This window comes from Hypanus sabinus, chromosome 23 (assembly GCF_030144855.1).
Source record: "Hypanus sabinus isolate sHypSab1 chromosome 23, sHypSab1.hap1, whole genome shotgun sequence".
NCBI lineage: Eukaryota > Metazoa > Chordata > Chondrichthyes > Myliobatiformes > Dasyatidae > Hypanus > Hypanus sabinus.
In genome coordinates, this window is record NC_082728.1 from 60648418 (window position 1) to 60660806 (window position 12389).

At 46.3% G+C, this 12389-nt stretch overlaps 1 protein-coding gene across 8 annotated transcripts in view; it reads right to left on the reverse strand.

The window, feature by feature from the left end:
• The window catches only part of tmem260 (transmembrane protein 260), a 118502-nt gene that overhangs the window by 20663 nt on the left and 85450 nt on the right, over positions 1-12389 (reverse strand). For all 8 annotated transcript variants that reach the window (XM_059948968.1, XM_059948970.1, XM_059948972.1 and 5 more), the window contains 2 exons: positions 4963-5049; positions 1593-1707 (listed from right to left, as the gene is read on the reverse strand). In XM_059948968.1, coding sequence (XP_059804951.1) covers positions 1593-1707; positions 4963-5049 — 202 coding nt within the window. The remainder of the gene's footprint in view (positions 1-1592; positions 1708-4962; positions 5050-12389) is intronic.

Genomic DNA, 12389 nt, shown 5'->3' on the forward strand with positions numbered 1-12389 from the left:
AGAGCCATTGAGATTCCATCTGCCGTTGACCTATTGTGGTGATAGGCAAATTACAATGGGTCCATGTTCTTGCTGAGGCAGGAGTTCCACTTGTGAACATTCACTCCTTCTTGGAATTATTATAAAACAGAAAAGTATTTAATAACAGAAAGTGTGAGGCAGGTCAGCAACAACAGAAGCAACATCTTTTCACCGAACATTTTCATTTTGTCTGCCATTCCCTTTCTCACTCTTCCAGACTGTGAAGCACAGCAAGTTCTGCTGTCTACAGCCCCGTTCCTCAAGGCAGCTCACTGCCAATCTAGTTACACTGCTAGGTCTAGTGTGGTCAAATGCTACAACCTCAAATTCGTTGCAGCACTGGGGCTAAAACTCACCTAGCAGTCTTACTTCAACTCCAGACTGTTACAACAGCATGACACCTCAATCACTTCCTCTGCAGCAGAACTGACAAGTAGTTAATTCGGTGTTTATTTTTTTGTGCACAGACATTTGAAAAATATTTAAATTAAATTAATGTTGTCATGTTTGCAATGTACTGTGCTGTTGTTTCAATATGCTAATTAAGAAGGCATTTCTACCCTGAGTCTATTGCCGATGACAGCAATAAATGAACTAGAATAGAGAATGCTGTACCTATCACCTGACCTTTAGGCTTTAATCTTGGTAGCACCTCTAACTGCATTCAGATTTTGTCACCAAGATACAGCTAAACCATGCCCTAACAGCATTGCCGAGAGGTACTAGGAAACTGACCATCTGTGTCAGAGTCTGAACCAGGAGGGACCTAAAATATACTGAGGTTAACCCCAAAGTGAACCAAGAGCACAAGAAAGGGAAGCAAGACACAAAGGGAAGGTTAGGTTGATTTCAGCAGTTGTTTACTCCGAGAGTTGAATATGAAAGCTAACCAGCAGGTGGATGTGCCATGGGCATAAATACAAGGTCTTTCAGAGACTGACAACCTAACTTCCACCCAACAGGTTCAACAGAAACACAACTACTGAATGACCATCCAGTACCTATATAGCATATCCTTCAATATGATGCTAATTGTTCCATCAGGTCCATGCTAGTTCCCAGCACAGCAATCCCACTTCCCCTCTCATCAACTCCCTGCCACTGATCTACACCAAAGGTAATTCATAGAACCCAATGAATCTACTGGCATGCATTTGAGATGTGGGGGAAGTAGGAACCTGTAGTGGAGACCCACACCATCACAGGGAGAACATATACACTCCTGGTGAAACTCGTGGCCAGCAACCTGAGACCTTGGGGCTCACAGTGATGACAGCTGCTCCAACATGCCACCTGCTTTTCTTTTATTTTAATAAATTTACCAACAGCTCAGTGACGCTGTGGGTCATTTGTTTTTGTTTACTTATGCTGGCTCATATCTGGAAAACTGTGATCATCAGGTTGAACAGTTGGCACGCCAGGTAATATGGAAACAATAAAGCAGTGGCACTGGCACTGTACAACATGTAATGTAAATCAGTTGGAGTTGTAGCACATTACAAAGTGAATCACACACTAAACACGTCTCATCGCATTATCAAATAAACTCAATAAACCACTGAGACACTCACCACACCGATAAAGAGAGGTTTGGTGATGTCCAGGTTAGCTCTCCAGGAGAAAAACAAGGAGTAGGAGCACAGCATCACAGTGAAAAGCCACAAGACCGAGGATTGAGGAGAGCTCCTGCAAACACATAACAATCCAGAGCCTCAACAAATCCATCTGTTCCATCACAGCCACAAACCACCAGACATCTACGTTCTGAGCATTTCAGACGGGGGACAGACAGTTCAGATCAAGGAGGGTGCTAGATAGGGAGAGAGGAATGCTCCTTTCCCCTTAGCAGAGAGGGCATTAACTAGAAGGGCCAAATTTAGTTATTAACTAAATTACAGAAGTGTAAAAACATTCAAAAGGTTTAATATCAGTTAATGTATACAGTATACAACCTGCAAACATCCACAAAACAAGAATCCCAAAGAATGAATGATGTAATATCAGAACCCAAAGCCCCCCCACTCCCACACACAAGCATCAACCCTCACCATCCCCCAACTTGCACCAGAAGAAGCACCAACCCCTCCACCCCCACTCAATAAAGTTCTGGAACTGACTGCTGGAAAAGGCAGTGGTGGCAGAAACCTTCCCCACATTTTATACACTGCCCAAAACCCAAAGTGCCAGGGACCAGAAGCAATGAAGTGGGATTAACCAACCGTTTTTGGTTGACACGAATACAGAGAGTAGAATCCCCACGTTCCATGCCATAAGATGTATGATCCTCTGATTCTCTCATTATATGACCATCCCCTGCTCCCCTCTTTAGTCACGGCAACACCACGTGTTCCAATTTAAAGGCAGGGGATGCATCACTTCATGTGCTCCAATTTAAAGGTTCCCTATCCTCCTTCCAGGTGATGTGGAGGTTTGTTAGAGCACTGCATTTGCTGCTTGTGATGTGTTAATCAACAGCAGGCGAAACAGCATCAGGGACTGGCTGCATAGCACCATGAGCCTGCTCTAACATTCAGTAAGATCACGGTGGACCGGACAGAAATAGACAAGATTTTTATTGGGCTTAACAGATGTGTCCCCTGGCTGAGGAGTCTTGAACCAAGGGTCACTGTCTCAAAATAAGAGTTACCCATTCAGGCCTGAGATGAGAAATCAAATTCAAGCACCTGAAGAATGGGGGATCTTTTGAAGTATCAGTCAGCCTATAAGGATTATTTAATATATTCACTTATTCAATCTATTCAAGACAGATTGGGAGAAAAAAGGATGTAGGCAAAAGACAGGCAACTAGAAGCCAGTTACTTAACATCTGTAGTCGGGAAAATGCTTGAAGCTGTCATTAAGGAAGAAGTAGCGAAACATTTAGAAAGGACTGGTCCCATTAGACACATGCAGCATGGATTCAGAAAGGGCAGGTCTTGTTTGACAAACTTACTGGAGTTCTTTGAGGACAAAAATAATACAGTGGATAGAGGGAACAGATGGATGTCGTATATTTGGATTTCCAGAAGGCGTTTGATAAGGTGCCGCACAAGAGACTTATAAATAAGATACGGATGCATGGAGTCGGAGGAAATATATTGGCATGGATAATGGATTGGTTAACCAATAGAAGGCAGAGAGTTGGTATAAATGTGTGTTTCTCCGGTTGGCAGTCGGTGGTGGGTTGGGTGCCGCTGGGGTTGGTGCTGGGTCTGCAGATATTTACTATTTACATTGATGATTTTGGAAGAGGGGACTGAGTGTAATGTAGCAAAATTTGCTGATAACACTAAACTGAGAGGAAAAACAAATTGTACAGAGGATGTGGAGAGTCTGCAGAGGGATACAGATAGGTTATGTGAGTGGGCCAAGGTCTGGCAGATGGAATATAACGTAGGTTAATATGAGATCATCCACTTTGGAAGAAATAATAGAAGAGCAGATTATTATTTAAATGGTAAAAGACTGCAGCATGCTGTTGTGCACAGGGACTTGGGAGTGCTTGTGTATGAATTGCAAAAAGTTGGCTTGCATGTACAATAGGTTATTAAGAAGTCAAACGGAATGTTGGCCTTCATTGCTAGAGAGATTGAATTCAAGAGCAGGGAGGTCATGCTGCAACTATACAGGGTACTGGTGAGGCCACACCTGGAGTATTGTGTGCAGTTCTGGTCTCCATCCTTGAGGAAGGATATACGGGCTTTGGAAGCAGTGCAGAGGAGGTTCACCAGGTTGATTCCAGACATGAAGGGGTTAACCTATGAGGAGAGATTGAGTTGCCTGGGACTATACTCTCTGGAGTTCAGATGAATGAGAGGGGATCTTGTAGAAACATACAAAATTTTGAAAGGGATAGATAAGATAGAAGTAGGAAAGTTGTTTCCATTGGTAGGTGAGACTAGAACTAGGGGACATTGCCTCAAGATTCAGGACAGAGATGAGGAGAAACTGTTTTTCCCAGAGAATGGTGAAACTGTGGAATTCTCTACCCAAGGAAGCAGTTCAGGATTCTTCACTAAATATATTTAAGATATAGTTAGACAGATTTTTACATAGTAGGGGAATTAAGGGTTACAGTGAAAAGGCAGATAGATGGAGCTGAGTTTACGGACAGATCAGCCATGATCTTATGAGTGGTGGGCAGGCTCAATGGCCTCCTCCTGCTCCTATTTCTTATGTTCTTATGTTTATTTCTGTTACTGATGGAAGCAAGTTATAATGGTTCATACAGGGAAGTGGTACTGAGTCACCTTTTGTGTGAACTATACTCTACTCAATGTGTGATGCCTACAGCTTCACACAGAACTCCAGTGTGGCCCAAATAGGGCTTTGTACTGCTACAGTTTCACGACAACCATCATGTTCTCTAGCCCTCTATGTATAACGACCAGCATTCCACAAACTTCTTCATTACTTCCTGGACCCTGTTAGGACATTTTAATGAACAATCAGGCGCACGGTAGCATAGCAGTTAGCACAGCACTATTATAGCTCAGGGCACTGGAGTTCAGAGTTCAATCCCAGCATCCACTGCAAGGAGTCTCTGTACGTCCTCCCCATGGAATGCAACCGGCTCCTCCCACAGTCCAAAGACATACTGAGTACGTTAACTAATCATTGAAACCGTGATCAGGTGAGGGTTAAATACAGGTTGTTGGGGGTTGCTGGGCGGTGCGACTTGAAGGGCTGGAAGGCCCTTGAAACAGCACTGTATCTCTAAATAAAAATAAATGAATAAATAAAGATGTACGCCGGTGGCTGGTGAGCACACGTCGTGCTTAAAGACTGGGAAAATGGAGTTGAAAGACAGAGACTGTCCAGAGTCAGGAACCATGGGTTATACCTCTAAATAAAGATAAATGAATAAATAAAGACGTACACCGACTGCAGGGATGCCAGTGGCTGGTGAGACTGTGCAGAGTCAGGAACCGTCGGTTATACCTTTTTAGGCCTTGTAGCGGAATGGCCACGAGTGCCAAGGCCGCCCCGAATGCTGTCAGCTCACTCTTTATTTGCATCATCTGGTAACTACGGGGAGCAGAAGGATACAGGCATTAGCTTTGTGACCCTGTGGTTCACTGTCATTACTTTCCTTCTTCTACTCAACTTTAACGTTAGATAATTAAATATACAAACTGCTCTGTCACCTCACCACATTAATTCATGCAGACCCTTCAATATATTAAAAAACAGCATTTAAAATAGTAAAATACATACTACACATTAGCCAGAGTATACAAAAGGTCGGAGGACCAATTTTAAAATTGTACCCTAGAGTAGTCACTTGAAAAAAACAGTCATGAAACAAGATGGCATGAAAGGCGTTTCGTCCACTCGGTCCAGACTGATAATCAACTGTCCATAGCCACCAGTTCTACCATTTTTTATTCTTTGTAGATTCCAATTAGCTCCTCTCAATTTCTACCACTCACCAACACACCAGGGTCGATTTCCTGCGGACACCTCACCTACAAACCCATGAAGCTTTGAGAGAAGGGAGGATACTCATGAGGTCACGGGGCATTATGTACAAACTGCACACAGACAGCACCTGTGGTCAGAACTGAACTTTGATCTCTGGTACTGAGGCAGCAACTTGATTACATATGTCACTTTCCCTCTGTTTTTCATCTTGTGTTTATATTGAAGGGCAAACAATCAGCTGATACTCGCAGGGAGTGCTGTTACTCATCCCATTGTGTTATCCCAGTAGATGCTGTTACAGTCTCCATGCTCCTGGTGACTCCACAATGTTGGGAGCAGTTTCCAATCCAACTCCATGCTCCCATTGACCTATACAACTGTGTCGAATTCATACTCTCAGCAGATGTGTAACATTGCCCACAGACGCAGATAAATGAGAAAAGGAGAGCAATTTGTCATCTCATATTCTAAACAAAATTCAATAGTGCTCAAATTAAGCACAAGAACTCAGTTAACAACACTCATTTTATGAACAAAGACCAAGACGATACAATAGACACATAATGAATTTCCTTAAAACAAAATAGTCTGCAGATACTGGGGTCAAAGCAGCACACACAATACGCTGGAGGAATTCAGCAGATTGGGCGGCATTCGTGGAAACGAACAGTCAATGTTTCGGGCCATAAGGACAGGTATAGCACTTAAGCTTGCAGGGTTAAGTACCCGATGGGAGATCTGTGGGGAGGGACGAGTGGACCAGAGAGTCACGGAGGGAATGATCCGTGCAGAATTGCACCCGGTGCTCCCCTCGTTGCATCTTAACCCCCAAGCGTTGATCTTTCCCCTTACTTGTTTTTCAGCTGCCACGTACCAGCCTTCTCCTTTCCACCCTCCCCCCACCTTCTCAATAGGCCCAATGGCCCTCCTTCAGATCTAACAAACGGGCTCAGCCCGAAACGATAATGTTTGTTTCCACAGATGCTGCCCGACCAGCTGGGTACCTGCAGCATGTTGCAATGCATTTCCTTTCTGTATGACAACAAAAAATGATTTTCACCCATGTACTATTGCCTGGGTTAATGTGTGCAGACCGAGGACACAGACTGAGGGGAGTGTGGAAACATGGAGAGTGTGAACAGAGACTGAACAATGCGTGGAAACATGGAGACTGAGAACACAGACTGAGCAGTGTGTGGAAACATGGAGACTGTGAACACAGACTGAACAGTGTGGAAACATGGAGAGTCTGAACAGAGACTGAACAATGCGTGGAAACACGGAGACTGTGAACACAGACTGAGTGGAGTGTGGAAACATGGAGACTGTGAACACAGACTGAGGAGAGTGTGGAAACATGGAGACGGTGAACACAGACTGAGTGGAGTGTGGAAACATGGAGACTGTGAACACAGACTGAGTGGAGTGTGGAAACATGGAGACTGTGAACACAGACTGAACGGAGTGTGGAAACATGGAGACTGTGAACACAGACTGAACAGAGCGTGGAAACAGGGAGACTGTGAACACAGACTGAGGGGATTGTGGAAACATGGAGACTGTGAACATAGACTGAGCAGTGTGTGGAAACATGGAGACTGTGAACACAGACTGAACAGAGTGTGGAAACATGGAGAGTGTGAACAGAGACTGAACAATGCGTGGAAACACGGAGACTGTGAACACAGACTGAGTGGAGTGTGGAAACATGGAGACTGTGAACACAGACTGAGGAGAGTGTGGAAACATGGAGACGGTGAACACAGACTGAGTGGAGTGTGGAAACATGGAGACTGTGAACACAGACTGAGGAGAGTGTGGAAACATGGAGACGGTGAACACAGACTGAGTGGAGTGTGGAAACATGGAGACTGAACACAGACTGAACAGAGTGTGGAAACATGGAGACTGTGAACACAGACTGAGGAGAGTGTGGAAACATGGAGACGGTGAACACAGACTGAGTGGAGTGTGGAAACATGGAGACTGTGAACACAGACTGAGGAGAGTGTGGAAACATGGAGACGGTGAACACAGACTGAGTGGAGTGTGGAAACATGGAGACTGAACACAGACTGAACAGAGTGTGGAAACATGGAGACTGTGAACACAGACTGAGTGGAGTGTAGAAACATGGAGACTGTGAACATAGACTGCGGGGAGGGTGGAAACATGGAGACTGTGAACATAGACTGAACGGAGTGTGGAAACATGGAGACTGTGAACACAGACTGAACAGAGCATGGAAATAGGGAGACTGTGAACACAGACTGAGTGGAGTGTGGAAACATGGAGACTGTGAACACAGACTGAGAGGAGTGTGGAAACATGGAGACTGTGAACACAGACTGAGGGGAGTGTGGAAACATGGAGACTGTGAACACAGACTGAGGAGAGTGTGGAAACAAGGAGACTGTGAACACAGACTGAACAGAGCGTGGAAACAGGGAGACTGTGAACACAGACTGAGGGGAGTGTGGAAACATGGAGACTCTGAACACAGACTGAGGGGAGTGTGGAAACATGGAAACTGTGAACACAGACTGAGGGGAGTGTGGAAACATGGAGACTGTGAACACAGACTGAGGGGAGAGTGGAAACATGGAGACTGTGAACACAGACTGAGGGAGTGTGGAAACATGGAGACTGTGAACACAGACTGAGGGGATTGTGGAAACATGGAGACTGTGAACACAGACTGAGGGAAGGGTGGAAACATGGAGACTGTGAACATAGACTGAACGGAGTGTGGAAACATGGAGACTGTGAACACAGACTGAGGAGAGTGTGGAAACATGGAGACTGTGAACACAGACTGAACAGAGCGTGGAAACAGGGAGACTGTGAACACAGACTGAGGGGAGTGTGGAAACATGGAGACTGTGAACAGAGACAGAGGGGATTGTGGAAACATGGAGACTGTGAACAGAGACTGAACAGTGTGTGGAAACATGGAGACTGTGAACACAGACTGAGGAGAGTGTGGAAACAGGGAGACTGTGAACACAGACTGAACAGAGTGTGGAAACAGGGAGACTGTGAACACAGACTGAGGGGAGGGTGGAAACATGGAGACTGTGAACACAGACTGAGGGGAGGGTGGAAACATGGAGACTGTGAACAGAGACTGAACAGTGTGTGGAAACATGGAGACTGTGAACACAGACTGAGGAGAGTGTGGAAACATGGAGACGGTGAACACAGACTGAGTGGAGTGTGGAAACATGGAGACTGTGAACACAGACTGAGGAGAGTGTGGAAACATGGAGACTGAACATAGACTGAGGGGAGGGTGGAAACATGGAGACTGTGAACATAGACTGAACGGAGTGTGGAAACATGGAGACTGTGAACACAGACTGAGGAGAGTGTGGAAACATGGAGACTGTGAACACAGACTGAACAGAGTGTGGAATCAGGGGGACTGTGAACACAGACTGAGGGGAGTGTGGAAACATGGAGACTGTGAACACAGACTGAGGGGATTGTGGAAACATGGAGACTGTGAACACAGACTGAGAGGAGTGTGGAAACATGGAGACTGTGAACATAGACTGAGCAGAGTGTGGAAACATGGAGACTGTGAACATAGACTGAACGGAGTGTGGAAACATGGAGACTGTGAACACAGACTGAGGAGAGTGTGGAAACATGGAGACTGTGAACACAGACTGAACAGAGCGTGGAAACAGGGAGACTGTGAACACAGACTGAGGGGAGTGTGGAAACATGGAGACTCTGAACACAGAATGAGGGGAGTGTGGAAACATGGAGACTGTGAACACAGACTGAGGGGATTGTGGAAACATGGAGACTGTGAACACAGACTGAACAGAGTGTGGAAACAGGGAGACTGTGAACACAGACTGAGGGGAGTGTGGAAACATGGAGACTGTGAACACAGACTGAGGGGATTGTGGAAACATGGAGACTGTGAACATAGACTGAACAGTGTGTGGAAACATGGAGACTGTGAACAGAGACTGAACAGTGTGTGGAAACATGGAGACTGTGAACAGAGACTGAACAGTGTGTGGAAACATGGAGACTGTGAACACAGACTGAGGAGAGTGTGGAAACATGGAGACTGTGAACACAGACTGAACAGAGCGTGGAAACAGGGAGACTGTGAACACAGACTGAGGGGAGTGTGGAAACATGGAGACTGTGAACAGAGACAGAGGGGATTGTGGAAACATGGAGACTGTGAACAGAGACTGAACAGTGTGTGGAAACATGGAGACTGTGAACACAGACTGAGGGGAGGGTGGAAACATGGAGACTGTGAACAGAGACTGAACAGTGTGTGGAAACATGGAGACTGTGAACACAGACTGAGGAGAGTGTGGAAACATGGAGACGGTGAACACAGACTGAGGGGATTGTGGAAACATGGAGACTGTGAACACAGACTGAGGGGAGTGTGGAAACATGGAGACTGTGAACACAGACTGAACAGAGTGTGGAAACAGGGAAACTGTGAACACAGACTGAGGGGAGTGTGGAAAAATGGAGACTGTGAACACAGACTGAGGGGATTGTGGAAACATGGAGACTGTGAACACAGACTGAGAGGAGTGTGGAAACATGGAGACTGTGAACATAGACTGAGGAGACTGTGGAAACATGGAGACTGTGAACATAGACTGAACGGAGTGTGGAAACATGGAGACTGTGAACACAGACTGAGGAGAGTGTGGAAACATGGAAACTGTGAACACAGACTGAACAGAGCGTGGAAACAGGGAGACTGTGAACACAGACTGAGGGGAGTGTGGAAACATGGAGACGGTGAACACAGACTGAGTGGAGTGTGGAAACATGGAGACTGTGAACACAGACTGAGGAGAGTGTGGAAACATGGAGACGGTGAACACAGACTGAGTGGAGTGTGGAAACATGGAGACTGAACACAGACTGAACAGAGTGTGGAAACATGGAGACTGTGAACACAGACTGAGTGGAGTGTAGAAACATGGAGACTGTGAACATAGACTGCGGGGAGGGTGGAAACATGGAGACTGTGAACATAGACTGAACGGAGTGTGGAAACATGGAGACTGTGAACACAGACTGAACAGAGCATGGAAATAGGGAGACTGTGAACACAGACTGAGTGGAGTGTGGAAACATGGAGACTGTGAACACAGACTGAGAGGAGTGTGGAAACATGGAGACTGTGAACACAGACTGAGGGGAGTGTGGAAACATGGAGACTGTGAACACAGACTGAGGAGAGTGTGGAAACAAGGAGACTGTGAACACAGACTGAACAGAGCGTGGAAACAGGGAGACTGTGAACACAGACTGAGGGGAGTGTGGAAACATGGAGACTCTGAACACAGACTGAGGGGAGTGTGGAAACATGGAAACTGTGAACACAGACTGAGGGGAGTGTGGAAACATGGAGACTGTGAACACAGACTGAGGGGAGAGTGGAAACATGGAGACTGTGAACACAGACTGAGGGAGTGTGGAAACATGGAGACTGTGAACACAGACTGAGGGGATTGTGGAAACATGGAGACTGTGAACACAGACTGAGGGAAGGGTGGAAACATGGAGACTGTGAACATAGACTGAACGGAGTGTGGAAACATGGAGACTGTGAACACAGACTGAGGAGAGTGTGGAAACATGGAGACTGTGAACACAGACTGAACAGAGCGTGGAAACAGGGAGACTGTGAACACAGACTGAGGGGAGTGTGGAAACATGGAGACTGTGAACAGAGACAGAGGGGATTGTGGAAACATGGAGACTGTGAACAGAGACTGAACAGTGTGTGGAAACATGGAGACTGTGAACACAGACTGAGGGGAGGGTGGAAACATGGAGACTGTGAACACAGACTGAGGGGAGGGTGGAAACATGGAGACTGTGAACAGAGACTGAACAGTGTGTGGAAACATGGAGACTGTGAACACAGACTGAGGAGAGTGTGGAAACATGGAGACGGTGAACACAGACTGAGTGGAGTGTGGAAACATGGAGACTGTGAACACAGACTGAGGAGAGTGTGGAAACATGGAGACTGAACATAGACTGAGGGGAGGGTGGAAACATGGAGACTGTGAACATAGACTGAACGGAGTGTGGAAACATGGAGACTGTGAACACAGACTGAGGAGAGTGTGGAAACATGGAGACTGTGAACACAGACTGAACAGAGTGTGGAATCAGGGGGACTGTGAACACAGACTGAGGGGAGTGTGGAAACATGGAGACTGTGAACACAGACTGAGGGGATTGTGGAAACATGGAGACTGTGAACACAGACTGAGAGGAGTGTGGAAACATGGAGACTGTGAACATAGACTGAGCAGAGTGTGGAAACATGGAGACTGTGAACATAGACTGAACGGAGTGTGGAAACATGGAGACTGTGAACACAGACTGAGGAGAGTGTGGAAACATGGAGACTGTGAACACAGACTGAACAGAGCGTGGAAACAGGGAGACTGTGAACACAGACTGAGGGGAGTGTGGAAACATGGAGACTCTGAACACAGAATGAGGGGAGTGTGGAAACATGGAGACTGTGAACACAGACTGAGGGGATTGTGGAAACATGGAGACTGTGAACACAGACTGAACAGAGTGTGGAAACAGGGAGACTGTGAACACAGACTGAGGGGAGTGTGGAAACATGGAGACTGTGAACACAGACTGAGGGGATTGTGGAAACATGGAGACTGTGAACATAGACTGAACAGTGTGTGGAAACATGGAGACTGTGAACAGAGACTGAACAGTGTGTGGAAACATGGAGACTGTGAACAGAGACTGAACAGTGTGTGGAAACATGGAGACTGTGAACACAGACTGAGGAGAGTGTGGAAACATGGAGACTGTGAACACAGACTGAACAGAGCGTGGAAACAGGGAGACTGTGAACACAGACTGAGGGGAGTGTGGAAACATGGAGACTGTGAACAGAGACA